Consider the following 24,579-nt stretch of genomic DNA (forward strand, 5'->3'; position numbering starts at 1 on the left):
CCCATTCATGAAAAAACCCACAGAAAATTAAAAGTACTGCAATTTTTTTCCTGGAAAATGTACCTGTAGAGCTTTGTGGTTGTGTGTTGGCTGCTAACAGCAAGTCAGCTAACCCTGATGATAATAAAGCTTCTGACTACCAGTTGCTGGAAATGGCAGGAAGGGAGATTTGCTTTTGTGCTCACTTCCTGAATAATAATAATAATAATAATAATAATAATAATAATAATAATAATAATTTATTATTTGTACCCCGCCCATCTGGCTGGGTTTCCCCAGCCACTCTGGGCTGCTTGTGGTCTTCTTCCCTTTGGGGCGTCTGGTTGATCACTGTGAGGACAGGATGCTGGACTAGACAGGCCCCCTTTGGCTTGATCCTGCATGGCAGACCTTTTCTGATGTTTGTATGACATTTGTAAGGACTGGCCCAACCTTTAGAGCCTGTTTTAGCTTTGCTTTTCCTCCCTCCCAGTGCCCTCAAATACATGCCCCATGCAGTCCTGAAGCTTCTGGAAAACATGCCGATGCCCTGGGAGCAGATTCGCGACGTCCCTGTCCTGTACCACATCACGGGGGCCATCTCCTTTGTCAACGAGATCCCGTGGGTGATCGAACCGGTCTACATTGCCCAGTGGGGGTAAGTGAGGTCTCCCATCTGGCTCCAGGGGCTTGGTCTTGCAATGTGCATCTCAGCCCCTGACCCTCCCAATTTGCTCCAGGTCCATGTGGATCATGATGAGGCGGGAGAAGAGGGACCGGAGGCATTTCAAGCGCATGCGCTTCCCGCCCTTCGATGATGAGGAGCCGCCCCTTGACTATGCTGACAACATCCTGGACGTGGAGCCCCTGGAGGCCATCCAGCTGGAGCTGGATCCCGAGGAGGACGCCCCAGTCCTGGACTGGTTCTACGACCACCAGCCTCTGAAGGACAACCGCAAGTGGGTACCATCTTGCCTGGGCTCATGGCTAAAGCAGAAAATCCTCTATGTCAGGCTCTGCACAGAAGGCAGGGATGGAGAGAGTGGGACCAGGTAGAGAGGGAGTCAACCAGAAGGGGGTCTTTATGGGCATCAAATTCTACTACCCCAGACAAGGCATGGCGACTGGCAGTGATTAAGAAACCCACAGAATAGGCAGAAGACAAATTAGGGGGCTTAAAGGCAAGTTGCTAATTTCAGTATCAGTTTCCGTTTATGGAATTTGTATCATGGCAGCAAGGAGCCTCTCTCCCCTTTCTCATCATCCTTTGTGGTCGTCCATTATTCGCAAACACTTTGAGCCCTCAGTATGAGTTTTCCAAATAACCTGGATTCTAAAAATCTACCTGAAGACTGAATGTGTCATTACATACTATCTCCTTCTGGTAACCCTCCACTCTCCTCCCTACCCTGGATTCTGGATCCTAATCCCCTTTTTAAAAAAATTATTTAATCAATTTATCGATACAAATATCAACCGCAAAAGACACATACAACAAAAACCATGATAACAGTAATAATACAATTTGACAATTCAGATTTGGATACACTGATATACCTGTGACTACACCTTTTTAAACAATATTTTCCCACCTCTCTCTCTCCTCCCTCTACTTCCCACCACTATCCGCCTTATCACTTAAATATTCGTTCCAGATTCTTCATACTTATCCATTCTTATTTTGCGTCGACATGCAATTCGTTCATATGTAGCTAATCTGGCCATATTATCAATCCATGTGCTCAATGGAATCTTTTTGCAGCTCTTCCAATTCATCAAAACAAGTTTTTTTGCTTCTAATATAGCACGGTACATCCATTTTTTTTAATCCCTTCTTTGATTTTTCTGCAGAAACGTACCAGGATTGTGTTTGTTGAATTATGCTTTTTGTTCCATCGTGTTTGTTAAAAATGGAATTACTTGGGGGGTGGGGGAGCTTCACTAGGGCTTGAAAAAGGTGCTGCTGGAGAGCTTAGGGTGGCTGAGAGGTGATGCACTTGCTTTTTTGGCTTGGGAGAACAGCCTGCACTCTCAACAGCCCCTTTCTCCAAGGCCGTTCCTTTGTGTCTCCTGCTGGAGAAGGGAGAGCTCTGAAGGTACACATGGGTTGGCTTTCAGCTGGGCCCAGTAGGCACCTTCAGAGCCCTCCTTTGGGAAGCTGTGGAACTCAGGACTAGATCTGTGCCTTCCCCAGATGTAGGCTCCCCATCAGTTCCAGCTGGGACCCCTGAGAATATCCTGCTTTTGGTGACTGAAGCGTTCCTTGTCTCTATTGCTAAGCACTGCCAGTTTGACCTGCAAAAATACCACACCAGGTTCTGTGTGCAAGGCCTGGTTTCTGCTGTGGGGATAGGAAGGAGAATGGGTTTGAAAGTTGGCTTTCTGCTCTGGGCCTGCAGATACGTCAATGGTTCCACCTACCAGCGCTGGCAGTTCACCCTCCCCATGATGTCCACCCTCTACCGCCTGGCCAACCAGCTCCTCACGGACCTTGTGGACGACAACTACTTCTACCTGTTTGACCTGAAGGCCTTTTTCACCTCCAAGGCCCTCAACATGGCCATCCCAGGGGGGCCCAAGTTTGAGCCCCTGGTCCGAGACATTAACCTGCAGTAAGTGGGAGCCTTTTTCCCTTGGGGGTGGGAGGGAGATTTGGTGTTTTAGGACCCAGGCTGCTTTTGGAGGAAGCCGATCTGGGGTTCACTGCCCTTGGACCATTTCAGGTGTATTTTGACAGGACCCGGGGGGGTGCTAAGAACCACTGGGGGACAGTCGCTTGACCTGTGTGGCAGTGAAAGCAGGCTTTGAGGGGGGCAGCTGTAGCAGGCTACTGTTTCCAGGGAGATCTCTCCAAGGCCAGCTTGAGGCAGGGATGGAGGGAGGTGCCAGGTTTGTTCCCCTGCCCCATAGAGCCCTGGAGCTGACCACCCGCCTCCCTTCTGGTCCAAACAGGGATGAGGACTGGAACGAGTTCAATGATATCAACAAGATCATCATCCGGCAGCCCATCCGGACAGAGTACAAGATCGCCTTCCCCTACCTGTACAACAACCTTCCCCACCACGTCCACCTCACCTGGTGAGATTTTGAGGGTGGGTGGGGCTGGGCCAGTTGCGGGGTGGGGACGGGAGGGAAGGAGGAAGTGGTGGAGGGCACAGCTCTGCCTGACGCCACCTGTTCCGTGCAGGTATCACACCCCGAACGTCGTCTTCATCAAGACGGAGGATCCGGACCTGCCAGCTTTCTACTTCGACCCCCTCATCAACCCCATTTCGCACAGGCACTCTGTTAAGGTGGGCTCATGGATCTAGTGAGGAGGGGGACATTTATTCATTAGCGGGTGGGGGGGGGTGAGTCCACCCTGCCTTTCTGCCTTGAAAGTGGGTAGAGCAAAGAATGGAAATTTCCTACACACTTGTCCCCCCATCTATCCTCCGTCCAGCAAGGAAGAGGCATCAGAAGGGCCTGAGCTTCCCCACTGCACTTACAAAGGAAGGCAGGCAGGGAGGCTCACTTAAACAACTCTGTAAATGTTTGCTGGCAGTTTCTGGAGGGTTTTTGTGTGCGCTGGTTTCTCCTTCCAGAGCCAGGAGCCTCTCCCTGATGACGATGAGGAGTTTGAGCTCCCGGAGTTTGTGGAGCCCTTCCTGAAGGAGACACCCCTCTACACCGACAACACAGCCAATGGCATCGCCCTCCTCTGGGCCCCTCGGCCCTTCAACCTGCGCTCTGGCAGGACCCGCAGGGCCCTCGACATCCCCCTCGTCAAGAACTGGTAAGGGGGCTCTTAAAAACACATTTCCCAATGGCATTTTTAGGTGGAACTGGGAGAGACTCCTGCCTGAAATCCAGCAGAGCTGCTACCAGTCAGTGTAGGCAGTACTGAGCTAGGTGGACCAAGGGTCTGACTCAGTATAATGCAGCTTCCTGTGTTTCTTTTAGTCCTACCCTGAGTGGACATGACTAACTTGGGTCCCTTAAATTCAACATGCCTCTGAGCAGGACTTGATGAGATACAACTGAGGGTGTTTTTTCAGTTGTTCCATTGTAAATCCTTGAGTGCTAACTTAGTGGCTGTAAACTTCCTGGAGCTCTTGCTGGAGAAGTAAAACATGTTACTGTATCTTATTTTACTTTGTAAGATTTATACACTGCTTGATTTTAAAAACACACTCAAAGTGATTTACAGAAAAGGTAAACAATGAAATAATCATTAAGAACAGCAATAGACATTTGAGAAGTTAGGATAGCATTCTTCTAAATATCTGGGTAGACTTCTTTAAATAGAAATGTTTTTAGCAGGTGCCAGCCTGATATCAATAGGCAGGGAGTTCCAAAACTTTTTGCCTTTGACTCCCAGGTACCGAGAGCATTGCCCTGCTGGGCAGCCCGTCAAAGTCCGCGTCTCTTACCAGAAGCTGCTCAAGTACTACGTCCTGAATGCTCTCAAGCACCGACCCCCCAAGGCCCAGAAGAAGAGGTGAGTGGCCCTCCCTGGAGGGGAGTCCGTAGCTCAGTGACAGAGCATCTGCTTTGCAGGCATTGGGGTCCTTGTTCAAGCCCCACTGACGTCTTGGGGAGGAGGGAAGGGTGTCAGGTGATGGGAACTGGGCCTAGTGGACCAGGCAGCTTCCTGCACCTTCATGTGACACACAGCCTGCCTTCCCCTCTCTCCCCTCCAGGTACCTCTTCCGCTCCTTCAAGGCCACCAAGTTCTTCCAGTCGACCAAGCTGGACTGGGTGGAGGTGGGGCTGCAGGTCTGCCGCCAGGGCTACAACATGCTCAACCTCTTGATCCACCGCAAGAACCTCAATTATCTCCACCTGGACTACAACTTCAACCTGAAGCCCGTCAAGACCCTCACCACCAAGGTGCCGGCTCTGTTCCCCAACAGGGGCTGACGACCTTCTCCAGTCAGTGAGGGGCCGCAACACAGCCCCTTCCCGAGTCCCATTCCTCTGTGAAAGGGATTGTGGGTAGCTGCTGCCAGTCGAGTCATGGGAAGATGGAGCTGGCCTTCCCTGTCAGCCAGCTCCTGCTCCTAGCCTGATTTGGGGAGGGGGGCTTGGCAGCTGCTGCTGGAGCCTTGGGCAGCTTCTTTGGTGCAGTTGCTGTTGGGGGGTTCTGCACAGCACACCTCTCCCTCTTTGTCTGCAGGAGAGGAAGAAGTCCCGCTTTGGCAATGCTTTCCACCTTTGCCGGGAGGTGCTGCGCCTGACCAAGCTGGTGGTGGACAGCCATGTCCAGTACAGGCTGGGCAACGTGGACGCCTTCCAGGTAGGTCATTCCCAGCCCAGCCCCTTTTCCGCCGCCAAGAAGGAATGTAGCAGAAGAACGCAAGGAGAGCCTTCGGGATCAGTTCAAAGGGGCCCCGTAATAGTCCAGCTTCCTGTCTTTGTAGCAGCCAGCCAGCTGCCCCTTAATCCACAAGCAGGATCCTAGCACCAGAGTCCCCTCCCCTTCTGCGTTTTCCAGCAGCTGGCATTCGGAAGCATTGCTGCCTCTGACGGGGGGTGGGCAGAGCATGGCCATGCTGGCTAGGAGCCATTGATTGCCATTATCCCCCATGAATTTTTCCGGTCGTCTTTGACAGCCTATCTAGGTTAGTGGCCATCACAGCTGGGTTCAGGGTTGCCCTCATGGGCCCTCCCCTTCGGGGTATTAGAGGATGCTCAACTAGATATGCCCCCCAGTGTGACTCTTCAGTTTTGAAGGGAGATGCATGTCACTTGCAGAGAGGCTGTGCAAGTGCCCCCCCCCCATTGTAACATTGGCCTTCTCTCTCTCTCTAATCCCCAACTGCCCCCCTCTGCCCGCAGCTTTCAGATGGCCTCCAGTACATCTTTGCCCACGTGGGGCAGCTGACGGGGATGTACAGGTACAAGTACAAGCTGATGAGGCAGATCCGGATGTGCAAAGACCTGAAGCACCTCATCTATTACCGCTTCAACACGGTGAGTCCAGCAGGGAGCCTGGATGGGGGGTTGCAGCTGAGCTGGGAGTGGAAGGTGGAAGCGGGGGGAGGAATGCTGATCTGCTGGGTTCCCCCATCCCAGTTTTTTAATATGCTTTTCCTGCCCCCTTCTCCTAGGGGCCGGTGGGGAAGGGTCCTGGCTGCGGCTTCTGGGCGCCCGGCTGGCGCGTCTGGCTCTTCTTCATGCGAGGCATCACTCCTCTGCTGGAGCGCTGGCTGGGCAACCTCCTGGCCAGGCAGTTCGAAGGTGAGCAGATGGGGAGGGAAGGGGGGGGTTATGTTGCTGTCCATTTTGTGCCGCCTTTCAGCCAAGGAGGCTCCCAAGATTAAGAAGATGCCAAATAATGCAACTACAAATGGCAGAAATTCAAAGCATACCAACAATATTGAAATCCAAACACACCTGTGTTTGTGCTAGAAAAAGAGCATTCCCTGCAAAAATGTTAAGAGACAAGGAGGACACCTGAGTAGCATCTCTGCCTTACAAGGTTCTTGGTTTGCCTGGGGTTTCCTGAGCCATCTGGGTGGGAGTCTTTGGGGGCCATTTCCAGAGTTCTCCCCCCCCTTGCTGTATAGCTGTTTGGCTGGCCTCGTCTTTCCTTCCCTGACCAACCTTTCCTTCCTCCCTTCTTAGGCCGTCACTCCAAGGGGGTGGCCAAGACTGTCACCAAGCAGCGTGTGGAGTCCCACTTTGACCTGGAGCTGCGCGCAGCCGTCATGCACGACATCCTGGACATGATGCCCGAGGGGATCAAGCAGAACAAGGCCAGGACCATCCTGCAGCACCTGAGTGAAGCCTGGCGGTGCTGGAAAGCCAACATCCCCTGGAAGGCAAGTCCCTTGTGGCCCATGGCTGCCCCCCCAACCAAATACCCATATAGGACATTGGGAGCTGCCTTGTGGAGCCTGACCCTTGGTCTACCTGGCCCACTGTTGTCCACACTGACTGGCAGAGGCTCCCCAGGGTTTCAGGCAGGCCTCTCTCCCAGTTAGAGAATGAAAGAGTTGGAAGGGACCCCACACCCTGCAACGCAGAAATCTCAGCTAACGAATCCCTCAACAGGTGGCCATCTAACCTCTCCTTAAAAACTTAAGAAAGGAGAGTCCTCCACCTTTCCAGGAAGTATGTGCCTTTGTCAGAACTTGAATCCCTTGGTTTGGGTCCTGCCCTCCAGAGCAGCAGAGAACAAGCTTGCTCCACCTTCCCTGCGACAGCCCTTGAGATATTGGGCTCTCAGTCGCCCCTTCTTCAGGCTAAACATCCCCAACTCCCCAGGTTGTATCAGGAGATGCTGGGGATTGAACCCAGGATCAATGATCCTGTCCTCCTTCCACCTGATGCCAACTCCTCCAGGCAGCCTGCCCTCTGTCCCTCATAGACAAAACCCAAACTTGGGAGTACATGTTTCTTTGACCTTATGCAGCATAGTAAAGGTCCTGTCCCACCCAGTGACCTCTCCCTCCCTCCCCCTGCCAGGTGCCAGGGCTGCCAACCCCCATTGAGAACATGATCCTGCGCTACGTGAAGGCCAAGGCCGACTGGTGGACCAACACGGCACACTACAACCGCGAGCGCATCCGGCGCGGAGCCACCGTGGACAAGACAGTCTGCAAGAAGAACTTGGGCCGCCTGACGCGGCTGTACCTGAAGGCAGAGCAGGAGCGGCAGCACAACTACCTGAAGGTGGGGCCGGGTGGAGTGGGGCGGGGGGCTATGGGGCGGGGCGGCGGAGAGACCCCTGCCTGACTGTGTGCCTGCTGTGCCTCCCCCACAGGATGGTCCCTACATCACTGCAGAGGAGGCCGTGGCCGTCTACACCACCACCGTCCACTGGCTGGAGAGCCGGCGCTTCTCGCCCATCCCCTTCCCCCCGCTCTCCTACAAGCATGACACCAAGCTGCTCATCCTGGCCCTGGAGAGGCTCAAGGAGGCCTACAGGTGAGCCGCGGGAAGGCGGGAGGGCACAGGCCACATTGTGGGGCCCAAACAGCGCTCTGGTGCAATGCTGGTGGTTACCAGCCACAACGGCTATGCATCACTGCTGAATAACTGCTGGTGGAAGCTGCAGGAGGGGAGAGAGGGGCTCTTGCGGTCCTGCTTGGGGGCTTCCCTTTGGGGCACCTGGGTGGCTGCTGTGAGAATGGGATGTTGAGCCTGATCCAGCAGCCAGGCTCGTCTCAGGTTCTTATGGTTGCCTTGGGGAACCCTGCTTTCTGAGGAATTGTGGCCATTGAGGAATGCCTACCATTCCATGAAATGTGACTTCCTTTCCTCCCTCCCATGCAGTGTGAAGTCTCGGCTGAACCAGTCCCAGCGGGAGGAGCTGGGCCTCATTGAGCAGGCTTACGACAACCCCCACGAGGCCTTGTCCCGCATCAAGCGACACTTGCTGACCCAGCGAGCCTTCAAGGAGGTGAGGCTGTTGGAGGGGGGAGCGCCTACAGGGCCTCAGCGTCCCCAGAGTGATGTGTTCCCAGCTGTGGCGTCCTTGGGGTGCCCTTCCCTCGCCCCCTGCTGGCTGACTCCTCTTCATCCTCTTTGGCCAGGTGGGCATTGAGTTCATGGACCTCTACAGCCACCTCGTCCCGGTCTATGACGTGGAGCCCCTGGAGAAGATCACAGACGCCTACCTGGACCAGTACCTGTGGTATGAGGCCGACAAGAGGCGCCTCTTCCCGCCCTGGATCAAGCCGGCAGACACGGAGCCCCCTCCACTGCTCGTCTACAAGTGGTGCCAGGGTGAGCCCTGTGGGGAGAGGGGGCCTGGGGCAGGGGGCTTCTTGGTTGTGCTGTGTAGGAAGTTGCCTGCTACTAAATCAGGCTGTGGGTCCATCTAGCTCAGTTTTGTCTGCAGTGACGGGCAGAGGCACTCCAGAGGTTCAAGTGGGGGGGTTCCTTTCCCAGTCATACCTGTAGATGCCATCACAGGTGCTCTTGTCCGTGGGAAGCATCCATGGATCCAGCCCTCTGAGCAGCCTCTGTCTGCTTTGAGAGAGGGTTGGATGTTTCCTAATTGGGAAGAGGGCTGAGGAAGGCCTTGGCTGTTGAACTGTCAGCCCCTGAGCCTCTTCCTTGACTCCAGTTCCTCCAGAGGGGTTTTGAGCAGGGCGCGGCTGGCCTCAGGGGTTCCTTTCTTCCCTTCCTTCCTTAGCAGGATGGAACTGGATTGAGCTGGGCTCCTTCTCTTCCCGCCCTCCCTTCCCTTCCAGGCATCAACAACCTGCAGGACGTGTGGGAGACCAGCGAGGGCGAGTGCAACGTCATGCTGGAGTCTCGCTTTGAGAAGATGTACGAAAAGATCGACCTGACGCTCCTCAACAGGCTCCTGCGCCTCATTGTTGACCACAACATCGCCGACTACATGACAGCCAAGAACAACGTGGTCATCAACTACAAGGTGGGGCCTGGGGGCGTCTTCCTCCGAGGGCCCAGGGCCTCCTTCACACAGGCGGAGTCTGAGCTTGGCTAGCTGGGGCTTGTGCCCCCTCTGGCTGACCTCTCTCTTTCCTTCCCCAGGACATGAACCACACCAACTCCTACGGCATCATCCGCGGCCTGCAGTTTGCCTCCTTCATTGTCCAGTACTACGGCCTGGTGATGGACCTGCTGGTGCTTGGCCTGCATCGCGCCAGTGAGATGGCCGGCCCCCCGCAGATGCCCAATGACTTCCTCAGCTTCCAGGACATTGCCACCGAGGTGGCCCACCCCATCCGCCTCTTCTGCAGATACATCGACCGCATCCACATCTTCTTCAGGTACTGGGGGCTGTGGAGGGAGCAGGAGAAGGGGGGGGGTGCTCCTGCAGATAGGTGGCTCCAGGAGGAAAGCTAAGGAGATGAGGAGGGGCCCTGGTAGCTGAGTGGCACAGAGCCCCTGCTTGGCATGCAGAAGGCACTGGGTCCAGTTCCTAGTGGCGCCTCCAGGAAGGGCTGGGAAAACCTCCCTGCCTAAAACCCTGTAGAGATGCTACCAGCCAGTGTTGGCAACACTGATCTGGATGGACTGATGGGGCAGCGCAAGGCAGCTTCCTACGATCCCATTGCTGAACTGGAAAGACCCCCCTCCGCACACAGCCTGCCCATGTCCAGCTTTGCCCCGAAGGGTAATGTATCCTGGTGGTGTGGAGTTCTGACCCTCCTGACTTTGCCCTCTGCTGCTTCCTCAGGTTCACTGCCGATGAGGCAAGGGACCTGATTCAGCGCTACCTGACGGAGCACCCGGACCCCAACAATGAGAACATCGTCGGCTACAACAACAAGAAGTGTTGGCCCCGAGATGCCCGGATGCGGCTGATGAAGCACGACGTCAACCTGTGAGTGGCCGGCTCCGGGGTCAAGTGGACGGGCCGGTTGCCCTCCTGGCTCTGTGGCCAGAAAGGGGGTGGGTTGTGGGGCCTGCCTGGGCCAGGGGATTGACGCCTCTTCCCTCCTGCCAGGGGCCGGGCCGTCTTCTGGGACATCAAGAACCGCCTGCCGCGCTCAGTCACCACGGTGCAGTGGGAGAACAGCTTCGTCTCCGTCTACAGCAAGGACAACCCCAACCTGCTCTTCAACATGTGCGGCTTCGAGTGCCGCATCCTGCCCAAGTGCCGCACGAGCTACGAGGAGTTCACACACAAGGACGGCGTCTGGAATCTGCAGAACGAGGTGGGGGGAGAGGGCGGGCTGTGTTTGGGGACGGGGAGCAGTCCCCTTTGGGTTCAAAGAGGCCACGGCCAAGTCAGTCCATGGGAGGTGGTGCTTACTTTTGCATGCTGGTCGATGGAAATCACAGCAGGGGAAAGTTGCTGCCATTGTGCTTCGGTTCCCCTTTTGGGCTTCACTTTGAGGCATCTGGTTCACCACTGTGTGGAAGTTTGGGCAATGATGGGGGCCCCTTGGCCTAATCCACCTGCTGCAGGCCTCTTCTGGTTACTTTCAAAGAGAATTAGACAAGTTCGCAGACAGGGCTGTGTTCTTTCTCCACTGTTGGAGACAGAAGTGCAGGGAGTGAATCACCAGTGCAGGGAATGCTGCTTGTGGGCTTTCCTTTGAGGGTGCCTAGTTGGTCAGTGTGAGAACAGAATGCTGTGCTAGGTAGAATCAAAGGATTATAGAGTTGGAAAGGACCCCCTAATCTGACCCCCGTGATGCTGGCACGGCTAAAGAATCCCTGGCTGGTGGCCCCAAACTTCCAAAGAAGGAAAGTCCACTGTCAGAAAGTACTTCCTGAGGTTTAGTCCTTTGGCCTGATCCAGCACTGCAGGGCCCTCCTGAAGTCCTTGCTCTGGCTACTCTTTCAGGTGACCAAGGAGCGGACGGCTCAGTGCTTCCTGCGGGTGGACGATGAATCCATGCAGAGGTTCCACAATCGGGTCAGGCAGATCCTGATGGCCTCCGGCTCCACCACCTTCACCAAGGTCAGGAGAGAGGCATGTCTTTGGGCCTGGGGTGCGTTTGTGTGGTCTCAATGCAGAGCCTCTGAGGCCTGGCTCTCCCCTCTCTGCTTTCCAGATCGTGAACAAGTGGAACACGGCCCTGATTGGGCTGATGACGTACTTCCGGGAGGCCGTGGTGAACACCCAGGAGCTGCTGGACCTGCTGGTGAAGTGCGAGAACAAGATCCAGACTCGGATCAAGATAGGCCTGAACTCCAAGATGCCCAGCCGCTTTCCGCCGGTCGTCTTCTACACCCCCAAGGAGCTGGGGGGCCTGGGGATGCTGTCCATGGGCCACGTCCTCATCCCCCAGTCTGACCTAAGGTGAGCTGGAAGGAGGGAGGCCGGGTGGGGTGGGGAGGGAGGTAGTGGAAAGACCTTCCGGCAGGGACTTCTCTCCACCCACACCTTCTCCCCTCTTCCCTGCAGGTGGTCCAAGCAGACGGACGTGGGCATCACCCACTTCCGCTCAGGGATGAGCCACGAGGAGGACCAGCTGATCCCCAACTTGTACCGCTACATCCAGCCATGGGAAAGCGAGTTCATTGACTCCCAGCGGGTGTGGGCCGAGTATGCCCTCAAGAGGCAGGAGGCCATCGCTCAGAACAGGTGTGCTTGAGAGGCAGGAGAGTGTCTCCTTCTTCTCCCTCCCTCCCTCCCTCCCTGGTGGGGCAGGAGAAGAAGAGTGAGGAGCCAACTGCAGCCTTGTCTCTCCCCCTCTCCTTCCCAGGCGCCTGACTCTGGAGGATTTGGAGGACTCGTGGGACAGGGGCATCCCTCGCATCAACACCCTCTTCCAGAAGGACCGCCACACCCTGGCCTACGACAAGGGCTGGAGGGTCAGGACGGATTTCAAGCAGTACCAGGTAGGAGGGTCCCTGGCTTCCATAAACCTGCCCCCAGCACCCTCTCACCCTGCCCTGTAAAAAGCATCGCTCAGAAGAGCGGTCTGCACAACCCAACCAAGGACGGTGGTAACACATCAAAATTCAGTAACAATTAATTGTACATTACTAAGCTTAATTAATTCAACAAAACTGATAAATGTCATCTGGTGAGCCCAGCTTTTCAGAGTCTGGCAGTTATTTTCACCTCCAGTAGGGAACTCCCCTGCCCCACTGGGCTAGGTGGGGACTGGGGGCCCATGACCAACCCTTCCCTCTTTCTCTTAGAAGGGCTGGTGGCTTGGCAAGCGACAAAACCTTCCCCACCCCTAAACTGCCCAGGGGTGCTGAGCCCTCTGCTCTTGTTCCTCTCCGCCTGACGCTTCTCCTTCTCTAACGTTCTCCCCCTGCCCCTTCCAGGTCCTGAAGCAGAACCCGTTCTGGTGGACCCACCAGCGCCACGACGGGAAGCTCTGGAACCTGAACAACTACCGTACGGACATGATCCAGGCGCTGGGCGGGGTGGAGGGCATCCTGGAGCACACCCTCTTCAAGGGCACCTACTTCCCAACCTGGGAGGGTCTCTTTTGGTAAGGAGGATCGGGAGTGCGGAAGAGAGAGGTCAGAAGACCCTTGCATGACTCCAGGCCTGAGCTCAGGCCTCACCATGCCTGTGTTTTGCTTCTAGGGAAAAGGCTTCCGGGTTTGAGGAGTCCATGAAGTGGAAGAAGCTGACCAACGCCCAGCGCTCAGGTCTCAACCAGATCCCCAACAGAAGGTTCACCCTCTGGTGGTCTCCCACCATCAACAGGGCCAACGTGAGTCTCCTACTGGCTTGCGGGGGGGGGGCTGCTCCTGAGTCATCTCTTGAGGGGCAGCTGGTGAGGACATCAACTCCGTCTCTCCTCCGCACCCCCCAGCTTTCCACTTCTAAGGTTTTATGGCGCTTCCCCCCTTTTCCTGAACGTCTGCCCTTCTCCTTGCAGGTATACGTGGGCTTCCAGGTGCAGCTGGACCTGACAGGCATCTTCATGCACGGCAAGATCCCCACGCTGAAGATCTCCCTCATCCAGATCTTCCGGGCCCATTTGTGGCAGAAGATCCATGAGAGCATCGTCATGGACTTGTGCCAGGTGAGGAGGCGGCCAAGCGGGGCAGAAGGAGCAGCCGTATGCTTGGTCTCTGGCCTTGGTCAGTCTAGCTCAGGCTGCCCCCTCTGACTGGCAGCAGCGTCTCTCCGGGGTTGCAGGCTAGTGGATTTTCTCCACCACCACTGCCCTCCTTGGAGATGCTGTCGGAGTGAACCTGGGACATTCGGAGCCCCAAGTGGAGGGAAAACCACCTCCTCTGCTCCAGCCAGTTCCAAGTTGCTCTTAAGGGGGTTCTCTGGCTTCTGTTCTGCCCCCCAAAAGGAAAACGGGAAAGCACCAAATTGTAGGGGGACAGAGGCTGTAAGAGGGTTTGTTTAGCGAACCTTCCGGCACCGTGAATGAGTCTCTAGGCTTTGCAGAAACCTCTTAAGCCTCTGGGTGAGGCAGGACTCAGGGGGATCCCTCTGGTGCTGCTGCCTTCTTGGGGGAGTGGTGGTGACTTCTGGGCCCACGGGGCTGTTCTGAGTGGTCCATCTCTCCCCAGGTGTTTGACCAAGAGCTGGACGCCCTGGAGATTGAGACGGTGCAGAAGGAGACAATCCACCCCAGGAAGTCCTACAAGATGAACTCCTCCTGCGCAGACATCCTCCTCTTTGCTTCCTACAAGTGGAACGTCTCCCGTCCCTCCCTGTTGGCAGACTCCAAGTGAGTCCGTCTGCTTCTTCCCACTGAGGGCAAGCGGGGATGGAGGGGGGAGGAGGAGGGGGGACCCCCCTTGGGGTGGCGGCAAGGCTCCTGGGCTTGCCGAGTGCCATGCCAACGGCTGCCTGCTTCCTGTGCAGGGACGTGATGGACAGCACCACCACCCAGAAGTACTGGATCGACATCCAATTGCGCTGGGGCGACTACGACTCCCACGACATTGAGCGCTACGCCCGGGCAAAGTTCCTGGACTACACCACGGACAACATGAGCATCTACCCATCTCCCACCGGCGTCCTCATCGCCATCGACCTGGCCTACAACCTGCACAGGTGAGGGGGTGGGAGGGTGTTTTCCAGAGGATGCAAAGTAGGTTGGGGTCCCAGCAGGGTTTGGGGGCTCGCCTCTTAATAGGAACCTAAGAAGACCTGTCTGCTGGATCAGACTGGTCCCGTCTAATGTCCTTTGGGAGAAAGGGAGAAACACAGGGTAGCCCAGGTGGGTTGGCAGGGAATCGCCCTGTAAAGTAGACACGCAGAATGCCTGGCTTAAAAGCAATTATGCTAAAGGTGAGGGGGCTGGGAAACCCTGTCAAAAGAAAACGCATCACCTCGTACATAAACGCCATGAAACCCCACACAGCCTTCTTGCAAGAAGTTCACAACTCACCCAAATGAATCAAACTCCTGAGCGAACCCTGCTTCAGTCAACAGTGGGCAGCGCTCGGATCAGGAAAAGCTCATGGAGTAGCCATAGTACTCAGAGACTTGAATTTTTAATTATTCTTTTATTTATACCCCACCCATCTGGCTGGGTTTCCCCAGACACTCTAGGTGGCTTACAGCATATATAAAACATAGTAAAATATCAAACACTAAAAGCCACAACAGTGCTAAAAGACAAAGGAGGCGGATTCATTTTCGCTAAAGATGTCAAAACTAAACTGACATTTGGCTTCATATATGCCCCTTTGAGAGAAAGGGCAGGATAGAAGTTTAGATAAAGCAAAAATAAATAGCCCAGCACCTTGATTGCCCTAGTGAGAAGCTCACAAACAAGGTCTGAGCATCTCTGCACAGTCTGCACCTTGTCCTCCAGCGACCGGGATTCAGAAGCAGACCTCCCCCGGCAGCGGAGGGAGTCTGCTGCCTCCAGCAATCAGTGGTAGCCTTGTCCCCTTCCGTGAATTTGAGCAATCCTTTAGAAGAAGAGCCTGGCTGCTGGATCAGGCCCAGAGGGGCCCATCTCCTCCATCTTTGCACAATAGCCAGCCAGATGCTATCATTGGAAGCCCTTGAGCAGGACCAGGGGCAACAGCATGCTCCCTTCTTGCTATTCCCTTCAGCTGCTGTTACTCAGAGGTCGAGCATAGCTATAGTTACCTGTACCCCACACATAGGCTTCTCCTGTGACTACCAAAAAGTAGATAAGCAAGCCAACCAAAGCAGACCCCGAGCTTTCTTTGGTCCACAGAATGGGTCCCCATATAGGTGTCTGTGACGCCCTGGAGGAACGGGAGTGTCTGTGCAGCCAGCTGTGTGGAAGGGAGGGAAGGGGCTGGCCCTGACCTGTGACCCTGACCTTCCCCCTGCTTGGCTTCCCCAGCGCCTACGGGAACTGGTTCCCCGGGAGCAAGCCCCTGATCCAGCAGGCCATGGCTAAGATCATGAAGGCGAACCCTGCTCTGTACGTCCTGCGGGAGCGGATCCGGAAGGGGCTGCAGCTCTACTCCTCCGAGCCCACCGAGCCCTACCTCTCCTCCCAGAACTACGGGGAGCTCTTCTCCAACCAGATCATCTGGTTTGTCGACGACACCAACGTCTACAGGGTCACCATCCACAAAGTGAGAGCCACCACTGACCCTGCGGGCTGGGGAGGAGGCAGCCTATCTGCGGCCTGAGAGATCTCCCAGTGCTGCTGTAACCTGCTTTGAACTGGGGTGGGCGTGGGGGCAACGGAGGGTCTAGACACTCAAGGGCTTGTTCTTTCCCCTTCCAGACCTTTGAAGGCAACCTGACGACCAAGCCCATCAATGGGGCCATCTTCATCTTCAACCCCCGGACGGGGCAGCTCTTCCTGAAGATCATCCACACCTCCGTGTGGGCGGGGCAGAAGCGGTTGGGCCAGGTGAGGAGGCGGGGCCTGGGCCAGCTCCGCGGCCACCTGTGCATGCACCTGTGGCTTGGCTGCTTTGGCGCCATTTTAAAATGAGCCATTGGGCCAATGGCAGGGCTGGTTCTTTACTCAGCGCCTTCTCTTCCTTTTCTCTCTCCCCATCCCTTTTCCAGCTGGCCAAGTGGAAGACGGCTGAGGAAGTGGCGGCCCTGATCCGCTCCCTGCCTGTTGAAGAGCAGCCGAAGCAGATCATCGTCACTCGGAAGGGCATGTTGGACCCTCTGGAGGTGGGCTGGGGTCTTTGTCTTGGGACGGGGGTGACTCCCTTGGCACCTGCAGAGTCTGCTCTCCTCCAGGTGGCGCTGGAGACCTCTCGCTCCACCCTGCTCTCCTGACCCGCCTCTCTTCTCTCTCTCCCTCCTCCCAGGTGCACTTGCTGGATTTCCCCAACATCGTCATCAAAGGCTCGGAGCTCCAGTTGCCCTTCCAGGCCTGCCTGAAAGTGGAGAAGTTCGGGGACCTCATCCTGAAGGCTACAGAGCCCCAGATGGTGCTCTTCAACCTCTACGACGACTGGCTGAAGACCATTTCCTCCTACACGGTGAGGCTGGGGTGGGAGAGCCCCTCCAGCAGAAACTGGCGTCTGCCGGGGGCTTGGAGCACGGTGGCACTCCTCTGGCCAAGCTCTTGAGGCTTCCCAGAGAAGGAATCCCTCCCCAGCAAGATCCAGCCGCAGATGCCCACCCTTTGAGACGCACTTGCATCCCTGTTCACCCGTCTCCCTCTCTCTCGGCCTGCAGGCCTTCTCCCGCCTGATCCTCATCCTCCGAGCTCTGCACGTGAACAACGACCGGGCCAAGGTCATCCTGAAGCCAGACAAGACCACCATCACGGAGCCTCACCACATCTGGCCCACCCTGACGGACGAGGAGTGGATCAAAGTGGAGGTGCAGCTGAAGGACTTGATCTTGGCCGACTATGGGAAAAAGAACAAGTAAGAGGCTCCCTAGCCTTTTCAGCCAGAGGGACACATTCCTTCTTTGGGGCGGGGACAAGCACATGCCTCTCATGGAGGGGCAGGGGCATACGAGGAATGGATGCAGAAGATGTGCGCAGGGTCCATGTCGGTTCTTGTGGAGAGAGGCAGTCCTTGAGGTATTGCACTCTTTGGACCTCCCTGAGCTTGACCCCCTTCTCCCCCATCTTAGCACCAGCCGCAGTTTTTAAGAAGCAGAGGGAGGGAGGTTTGTCCTGCTGCCTTAGCAGGTGCCATGGTAGGAGAGTGTCTCCAGGCCTCTGGCTGCACCATCTCACCTTTCCTGGCTCCTCTCTCGCCAGCGTGAACGTGGCCTCCCTTACACAGTCTGAGATCCGGGACATCATCCTGGGCATGGAGATCTCCGCCCCTTCGCAGCAGCGCCAGCAGATCGCTGAAATCGAGAAGCAGACCAAGGAGCAGTCGCAGCTGACGGCCACCCAGACACGGACCGTGAACAAGCACGGCGATGAGATCATCACCTCCACCACCAGCAACTACGAGACCCAGACCTTCTCCTCCAAGACAGAGTGGCGCGTCAGGTGGGCAGCCGAGGGGCTGGCAGTGGCAGCAGCAGCTGTGGCCTTGGTTGAGGCAGGGGCGTGTCTGGGTCCTCCAGTAATCCCCTTCCTCTTCCTCCTTGTCTCCCCCCAAACAGGGCCATCTCCGCTGCCAACCTCCACCTGCGGACAAACCACATCTACGTCTCGTCAGATGACATCAAGGAGACAGGCTACACTTACATCCTTCCCAAGAATGTCCTGAAAAAGTTCATCTGCATATCGGACCTGCGTGCTCAGGTGCCCTGGCCGGTGGTGGTGAAGGCGGGGGTGGTGGCGGTTGAGGGAGTAATGGACTTGGGCCCTGGGGGGGGGCGGTCTTTGCTCTCTCTCTCTGTGCCCCATGTCTCTTTTCCCCTCCTCCCAACTTACTGGCTGGCTGCGTTCTTGCCCACATTCTGTTCCCCTCCTGATCTCACTGATACCCGCTGCCAGTATTATTCCTCAGCAAAAATGTTTTAAATGCTAGGAATTTTCTCTTTGGGGATAGGGAGGAGTCCAGAATAACACAGTGTCAGCCAGTAAAATTGTGTGTGACAAAGACAAATAGTTAATTAGAGAGGGAGGGGAGGCTTTATAACTAGGCCAGAAGTTGGTCATAAAATTGACACAACTTTCAGTTGTCTCTTTTCCTCATGAAAACTAACACTCCAGAACATCACAACTGTTCTTCCTGTTGTGTTTGTGTACAATGTCAGTGCAACGTAGACGGCACGGCTCTGATGTTGTTGTCATATACTGAGAAGCTTTGCTGCCCCCTGAATTCCAGCTCAACCTTCTCTACCCCTTGGGTCTTCTTGCTGTCATTGTGGGGATCATCTGCAGGCCTCCGGATGATGCTGGACTCCAACTCCCAGCAGCCAGCAGGGCCAGGGACCAGGGGTGATGATGATGATGGGAGTTGTAGGTCAGCAACCACTAGAGGGCCAGTCATTCCCCCGCCTGTTTCACTGGATCTGATTTTTTCCTGTGTGTGCCTTGAACCCTCGTTCCCTTCCTGTACACTGACCTATTTCATCCGACTTGATTCTGTGGGGCTTCCTGGGCCTTTTGCCTCCTGGGGGCTGCTTTGCCAAAGCCTCTCACTGAGGCTGGTGTGCCTTTTTTTTTTTCCCCTCCCAGATTGCAGGATACCTGTATGGGGTGAGCCCCCCAGACAACCCCCAGGTGAAAGAGATCCGGTGCATCGTGATGGTGCCTCAGTGGGGCACTCACCAGACCGTCCACCTTCCTGGCCAGCTGCCCCAACACGAGTACCTCAAGGTGCGTCTGGCCTGGGCACCCCAAACGCGGCAGGGGAGGTGGCTCTGGGTGTCTCGGTGATGGGCCTTTATCTTGTGCCTCTGGGGGGAGGAAGTCATGAGTGGTTAATGCAGCAGCAACACAGTTCTATCCTTGAATTTTTGAATCATTCCAAGGTGATTTAGGAACATCCCATGAAAACAGTTCCAAAAAAACCCAGGTGGGAACATCTGTTTATTTTTAATACTGAAACCAGAGACCTTTTTGCCCAGCGAGGAAAGCTGTTTGAAATAATAAGGTCTGTGGTCTTTTTAGAAAACACAGACCTTGGGTTTTAGTTGCATCCCATCAGGGATTTGCTGCTCCTTCTTGCCACCATCTTTGTGCTGCTTCTGGTCACCCACCAGTGGGCTGGAGGGGGCAGAGGAACAACAGAGCCCCACGGCGGGGCACAGCGGTTTGGGCCTGCCTGCGTTCCTTGCGGAGATGCCTGGCTCGCTCTGTCCGTTAGCCAACGGCGCCCCACCCCACCCCCTTTGGGAAGCCTCCCCCTGCCGTCAGCCCTGGAAGGAGTCAGCGATGACTTTCTCTCAATTTTTCAGGAGATGGAGCCCCTGGGGTGGATCCACACGCAGCCAAATGAGTCGCCCCAGCTCTCCCCACAGGACGTCACAACCCATGCCAAAGTCATGGCCGAGAACCCCTCTTGGGATGGCGAAAAGACCATCATCATCACCTGCAGGTGAGTCCCAGAGGCAGGAGAGGCTGTGGGCCCTGCTTGGAGGCTGGAGCAATCACTATCGCACCTGGCAGTGTGCTTGGGCGCTGGGTGTCTTGGATCCCCTTGGAGGGCACAGCTGGGAACTGAGCTCTGCTGAGGAGGGGGGCGGAACAGAACTTGCCCTGTTCCTTGTCTTCACCCCGGGTTTCTCCCCTGCCCAGCTTCACCCCCGGCTCCTGCACCTTGACGGCCTACAAGCTGACCCCCAGCGGCTACGAGTGGGGCAGGCAGAACACCGACAAAGGGAACAACCCCAAGGGCTACCTGCCCTCTCACTACGAGAGGGTGCAGATGCTGCTCTCCGACCGCTTCTTGGGCTTCTTCATGGTGCCAGCGCAAGGCTCTTGGAACTACAACTTCATGGGTGAGTTGAGGCGGAGGGGTTTCTGCTGCAATGGCCCATCGCATAATGAGCCTCTTCCTCTTCTCTCCAGGCTGATGGGCCTGTGACCTAGAAGCAGCTCTCCCTGGTTAGCCTTCTCTCCAGTCAAGACCCGCCTCCTTCCCTCCCCAGGATCTTTCCCCCCTGACTGATCCAGTCCCCTTAAGCTCTGAGCTTTTGTGTCTGGTGGCAGAGATGAGGCTGCTGAGAAAACCAGCCAGCTGTGCCCACCACCCCACCTGCGCCTTCGCTTCCTGCCAAGCAGGATGTAGCCGTTATGCTCAGAAAGGAAACGGAGGGGAGGAGGGGAGCCTTACTTCTGCCCTTCCTGCTGAGCAGCAGAATCAGCCTAGGGCGGGGATTGGGGGCAAGAGATCTGTGGCACTTGATACGTTGTTGGACTCCCCGCTCCCACCAGCCCTGGCTGCTGGCAGTCCATAAAGCATCTGGAGACGCCACAGAACTCCCCATCACATGTCGGCCTAGCCTCAGCCCCGCCTTGATGTTTTCTCACCATCCATTCATGGCACCAAAGTAGGAGCCATTGAAGCTGAATGTCAGAAGATTCAGGGCAGGTAAAAGGAAGGACTTCTTCATGCAGCGCAGACTGTGGAACTCACCCCCACAGGAGGCAGGGATCACCACCCACTTGGATGGCTTTAAAAGAGGATTAGAGGGCAATCAAGGAAGTGGGGGGCAGGGGCTATCGATGGCTACGAAGCCACAGTGGCTGTGCTCTGCCTCCAGACACCAGTTGCTAGAAACCCCAGGAGGGGAGAGTTGCTCTTGTGTTCGAATCCTGCTTGCTGGCTTCCAACAGGGACATCTGGGTGGCCCCTGCGAGAAGAGGAGGCCTGACCAGAAGGGACTGATGGCGGTGTTTGTGTCCCCCCCCCCTTGCAGGTGTCCGTCACGATCCCAACATGAAGTACGAGCTGCAGTTGGCGAACCCCAAAGAGTTCTACCATGAGGTCCACCGCCCCTCTCACTTCCTCAACTTCGCCCTCCTGCAGGAAGGGGAGGTGTACTCTGCTGACCGAGAGGACCTCTACTCCTAGGCCCAGGGTGGCCGAGGGAACCAGATGCCCGCTGGCCAAGACTGAGAACTGTTGACATTCAACAGTGCCTGCCATGTTTTACCCTCTCCCCTCTCTCACCTGCCCAGTTAATGTTCAGCATCTCCCTCCCCCGCCCCGTTTAAGGTTTCTGAGTCAAGTCACTTTACAACACTTGTGTAAAGTGTGTGTATTGGTTGGTATGTGTGTGTGTATAGTGCCTGCTTCTGAGTGTAGTTACACAGTTGTTTAATAAAAATTTTGTATAAATGGGAGCTTTGTGTGGTCTCTCAGCAGGTGGGGAACAGCAGAGAATGTTGTTAATTACATTTGTATTCTGCCCTATACATGGAGACCTCAGAACAGTTCACAACATACAAATTACAATATAAAAACACAAATACATAATAAAAACAAAGACCGCTCAATAGCCTCCCTGCTTCCACAAGGGGGTTGGCAGAAATTTAAGTCACATCCCATTGCCAGAAAGGTTTTCAAGGAGATTAAATTTTGCCCTTCAAGCCAGGGAAGCCCTAATTTCTGTGTTGGTGTTACATGCGAGGCCCCAAAGTCAGTCTCCCAGTGGCATCTCTCGGTAGTGCTTTGAGAGACCATCCCTCTGGCCCACCTGAAACCCTCAAGAGCCACTGCCAGCCAGTGTTGGCAGTACTGAGCTAAGTTGCTCAATGACTGGTTGCTTATAAGGCAGCTTCCTAGGCTAAGATACAGAGTGGCCCAGGCTCAGCATTGGGGCTCTGGTAGGCAGAAGGTTCAATCCCCAACAGCAACTCCACTTAAAAGCCTCCTGCTGATACGAAAGACTCCTCTAGAGAGCTGCTGTCAGTCGGAGCATGTTGAACAGGGTTAGATGGTCGAAGAGTGCTGCTGCCACACAGAAACTTCTTGTAGGTCCTCTGCTCAGGGTTGCCAATAAGCCACCTGCTGCCCGGACCTCCCCTGGGCAATGAAACTGGCCGCAAGCCAAGACTTGAAGGCAGCCGCTGCCACAAGTTTCTGGAAGCTGCAATCAGGAATAATGTGGCTGTTGCGCTGAGTCCTGCTTGCCAGCTTCCCTTTGGGGAGTCTGGCAGGTGTGGGAAACGGGACACTGGGTGAGGGAGGTGGGTCTGAAACACCGGCCTACGCTTAACTGCCACCGGTTGGGCTAGGACAAGCTTGCCAGGAAATCCCCAGCAGTGCAGTGCAATGGTTAGAGCGTCAGGCGAGCGCCTGGGCGAAGGGCATTGGAAGCCCCTGCTGAGCCGTCAAGTTCACGGGGTAACCTTGAGCAGGTCGCCGCTTCTCTCAGGCTCCCTCGCTTGTGAGTATAAAGGGGATCCCCCTTCAGCTCCTCGGAGGGAAAGTTTGTGGACTGACGCAAGAGCGATCAACTAGGGAGGCAGCCCGTGGCATTTCTGCCGCCTGCGCCTCCCTTTCAAGGGGCACAAACGGACGGCGTTATTTTGGCACCACCTGAAAAATCCTCCCCGCGCTGCTTTTCCCTCGAAGGAAAAAGCCCCCCCGAAGCAGCCCCCCTGGGTGCTCCTCCCTCCCTCGGCTCGGCAGGGAGTCCCGGGGGCCGAGCTGCGTCACTGCCGCCGTCACAGTAGCCCAAAGTCCGCTGGCAGGTCCCGGGCCAGCCAGGCCGCCTTGGCCCGCCGCTCGCTGCGCTCCCGAGTCGCCCCGGCGGAGAGGCGGGCAGGAGGCGGAGCGGCGCGGCGAGCGCCTCCCCGTTGGCCGCGGCTGCACCGGAGAGGAGGCGAGGCGGGCGGCGGCGGCTGGGACTCCGGGGACGGCGCCCCGCGCGGCTCGCTGGCTCCATGGAGTCTCCGCCGGAGCGGAGGGCGCCTGTGCCGGCCGCCGCCGAGCCCGTGTACCGGTTGGCGGGGGCGCTGGGCTCGGAGCTGCAGCGGCTGTCGGGCCTCTTCGGGCCGGGCGCCGTGGCCGGGCTGGTGCCGCAGGTGGTGCGTCTGCTGGAGCTCCTCGAAGCGCTGGCTTGCCGCGGGCCGGAGCGGGACGAGGGGCCGGGCCGGGCCCGGCAGCTGCAGGAGGCCGGCGAGCCCTCGCCGGGCCCGACGCGGGACTTGGCGCAGGTGGGCGGCGAGGCCGAGCTCGGCGGTGGGAGGGTGGCTCTCTGCACGCGCTCAGAGGCCCGGCGGGCGCCGGACGCGCTCAAGGGCTGAATCCTGGCACTGTCCGAGTGGAAACGGGAGGGAGGGAGGGAGCGTAGCTGGGCGCCAAAGCGCCCCTTGGGGAGGCCGGGGGTGGGGGGCGCCGGCTGGGAACAGCAAACCTTCCCTAGACCCTACTGCGCTGGATGCACCAGCGGGCAGACTCCGTCTAAAAAGGCACCTTTGGGTGTTCCTTGGGGGCCCCTGCTCCCTTCCCAGGTCGGTTCAGCAGCTGTGTGCAGGACTTTCCACGTGGGCCTCTCTGTGTGCGCCCAGTTTTAGATCCTCAGGAGGCCAAGGCTGGGTTTGTGCCCCTGGGAAGAAGGGGGGCGGATTGCTAGGTCCCAGCTGCCTCCTTGTCCTCTGCCTGAAGTGGCTCTGCCCGAGTCCAGTTGCCAAGAGGTTTCCTAATAGGACAACCTTTGCCAACCTGCCGGCTGGCAGTGCCTGATGGGAGGTGCAGTTCATAATGTCTAGAGGGCTGCCCTCAAACAGCCCCCAGGGTGGGCTGCTGTGAGCTGCCCACAGAGCACTTTGCCTCCATCTCTCCACACATGCTTTCCCTGGTCCAGCTTCCTCTCCCTCCTCTCCCTCAGGCTCTGGAGCTGCGTCTGGCTGAGGCCCAGGAGAGAGCGTGCCTCCTGCAGAGCCATCTGGCCCAGGCTGAAGCAGAGAACCAGCGCCTCTTGGCCCAGCTGGCAGGCACCCAGTCCCAGGAAGGTGAGTTGCAAGGGAGGCGGGAGTGGGGGGACGGACTGCACCAGCCACGCTCAGGTGCCTTAGGAGGCACTTGGACTGACATGTGGGGTTGTTGTGCCTGGCCTGGGGGAATCTCCCAGGGTGGGGCAGAAACTCGCCTGCCTCATGACTGGTGTAAATGTAACCCACGAGGCTGTGGGAGACAGGGCTGCCAGCTGGTTAATGACTTGCTGCGTGCTGCCTGCCCAGGACCGCCCAAGACCTTGTCCTCTTTAAGGGCTTCCTCGTGTGCCCCTTGTTTCTCTTTTGCTTTCTCCTCCTTTGGCTTGCCAGGGCGTGGAGGAAACCAGAGCGAGGAGACAGGCTGGAGGGGCCTCCCCGAGCAAGAGCAAGCAACTATAGTGCAAATAACTGGGCAGGTCACATTCACAGGTTGCAGACGATGGAGAGATCTGGTTTTTCCTCTCCTGCATTGCAGGAGGTTGGACTA

At 56.5% G+C, this 24,579-nt stretch overlaps 2 protein-coding genes across 3 annotated transcripts in view; both read left to right on the forward strand.

The window, feature by feature from the left end:
- Window positions 1-21,494, forward strand: part of PRPF8 (pre-mRNA processing factor 8) — a 23,796-nt gene extending 2,302 nt beyond the window's left edge. The window contains exons 4-43 of the mRNA XM_083587372.1: window positions 473-637; window positions 720-938; window positions 2,379-2,591; window positions 2,932-3,057; window positions 3,167-3,272; window positions 3,564-3,754; window positions 4,340-4,459; window positions 4,662-4,851; window positions 5,138-5,257; window positions 5,800-5,934; window positions 6,072-6,201; window positions 6,589-6,785; window positions 7,432-7,638; window positions 7,730-7,893; window positions 8,242-8,368; window positions 8,502-8,694; window positions 9,165-9,352; window positions 9,472-9,710; window positions 10,121-10,267; window positions 10,391-10,601; window positions 11,237-11,353; window positions 11,448-11,695; window positions 11,801-11,980; window positions 12,102-12,237; window positions 12,676-12,845; window positions 12,944-13,073; window positions 13,242-13,388; window positions 13,891-14,051; window positions 14,189-14,380; window positions 15,654-15,891; window positions 16,047-16,175; window positions 16,337-16,450; window positions 16,591-16,764; window positions 16,964-17,157; window positions 17,502-17,741; window positions 17,858-17,999; window positions 18,882-19,022; window positions 19,604-19,743; window positions 19,944-20,146; window positions 21,068-21,494. Of these exons, the coding sequence (XP_083443498.1) occupies window positions 473-637; window positions 720-938; window positions 2,379-2,591; window positions 2,932-3,057; window positions 3,167-3,272; window positions 3,564-3,754; window positions 4,340-4,459; window positions 4,662-4,851; window positions 5,138-5,257; window positions 5,800-5,934; window positions 6,072-6,201; window positions 6,589-6,785; window positions 7,432-7,638; window positions 7,730-7,893; window positions 8,242-8,368; window positions 8,502-8,694; window positions 9,165-9,352; window positions 9,472-9,710; window positions 10,121-10,267; window positions 10,391-10,601; window positions 11,237-11,353; window positions 11,448-11,695; window positions 11,801-11,980; window positions 12,102-12,237; window positions 12,676-12,845; window positions 12,944-13,073; window positions 13,242-13,388; window positions 13,891-14,051; window positions 14,189-14,380; window positions 15,654-15,891; window positions 16,047-16,175; window positions 16,337-16,450; window positions 16,591-16,764; window positions 16,964-17,157; window positions 17,502-17,741; window positions 17,858-17,999; window positions 18,882-19,022; window positions 19,604-19,743; window positions 19,944-20,146; window positions 21,068-21,222 (6,739 nt within the window). The 3' untranslated portion in view covers window positions 21,223-21,494. The remainder of the gene's footprint in view (window positions 1-472; window positions 638-719; window positions 939-2,378; window positions 2,592-2,931; window positions 3,058-3,166; window positions 3,273-3,563; window positions 3,755-4,339; window positions 4,460-4,661; window positions 4,852-5,137; window positions 5,258-5,799; window positions 5,935-6,071; window positions 6,202-6,588; window positions 6,786-7,431; window positions 7,639-7,729; window positions 7,894-8,241; window positions 8,369-8,501; window positions 8,695-9,164; window positions 9,353-9,471; window positions 9,711-10,120; window positions 10,268-10,390; window positions 10,602-11,236; window positions 11,354-11,447; window positions 11,696-11,800; window positions 11,981-12,101; window positions 12,238-12,675; window positions 12,846-12,943; window positions 13,074-13,241; window positions 13,389-13,890; window positions 14,052-14,188; window positions 14,381-15,653; window positions 15,892-16,046; window positions 16,176-16,336; window positions 16,451-16,590; window positions 16,765-16,963; window positions 17,158-17,501; window positions 17,742-17,857; window positions 18,000-18,881; window positions 19,023-19,603; window positions 19,744-19,943; window positions 20,147-21,067) is intronic.
- Window positions 21,495-23,004: 1,510 nt separating this feature from the next.
- Window positions 23,005-24,579, forward strand: part of RILP (Rab interacting lysosomal protein) — a 12,398-nt gene continuing 10,823 nt past the window's right edge. For both annotated transcript variants that reach the window (XM_083587873.1, XM_083587874.1), the window contains exons 1-2: window positions 23,005-23,312; window positions 23,987-24,110. In XM_083587873.1, coding sequence (XP_083443999.1) covers window positions 23,040-23,312; window positions 23,987-24,110 — 397 coding nt within the window. In that variant the 5' untranslated portion in view covers window positions 23,005-23,039. The remainder of the gene's footprint in view (window positions 23,313-23,986; window positions 24,111-24,579) is intronic.

This window comes from Podarcis filfolensis (assembly GCF_964270895.1).
Source record: "Podarcis filfolensis genome assembly, chromosome: 15".
NCBI lineage: Eukaryota > Metazoa > Chordata > Lepidosauria > Squamata > Lacertidae > Podarcis > Podarcis filfolensis.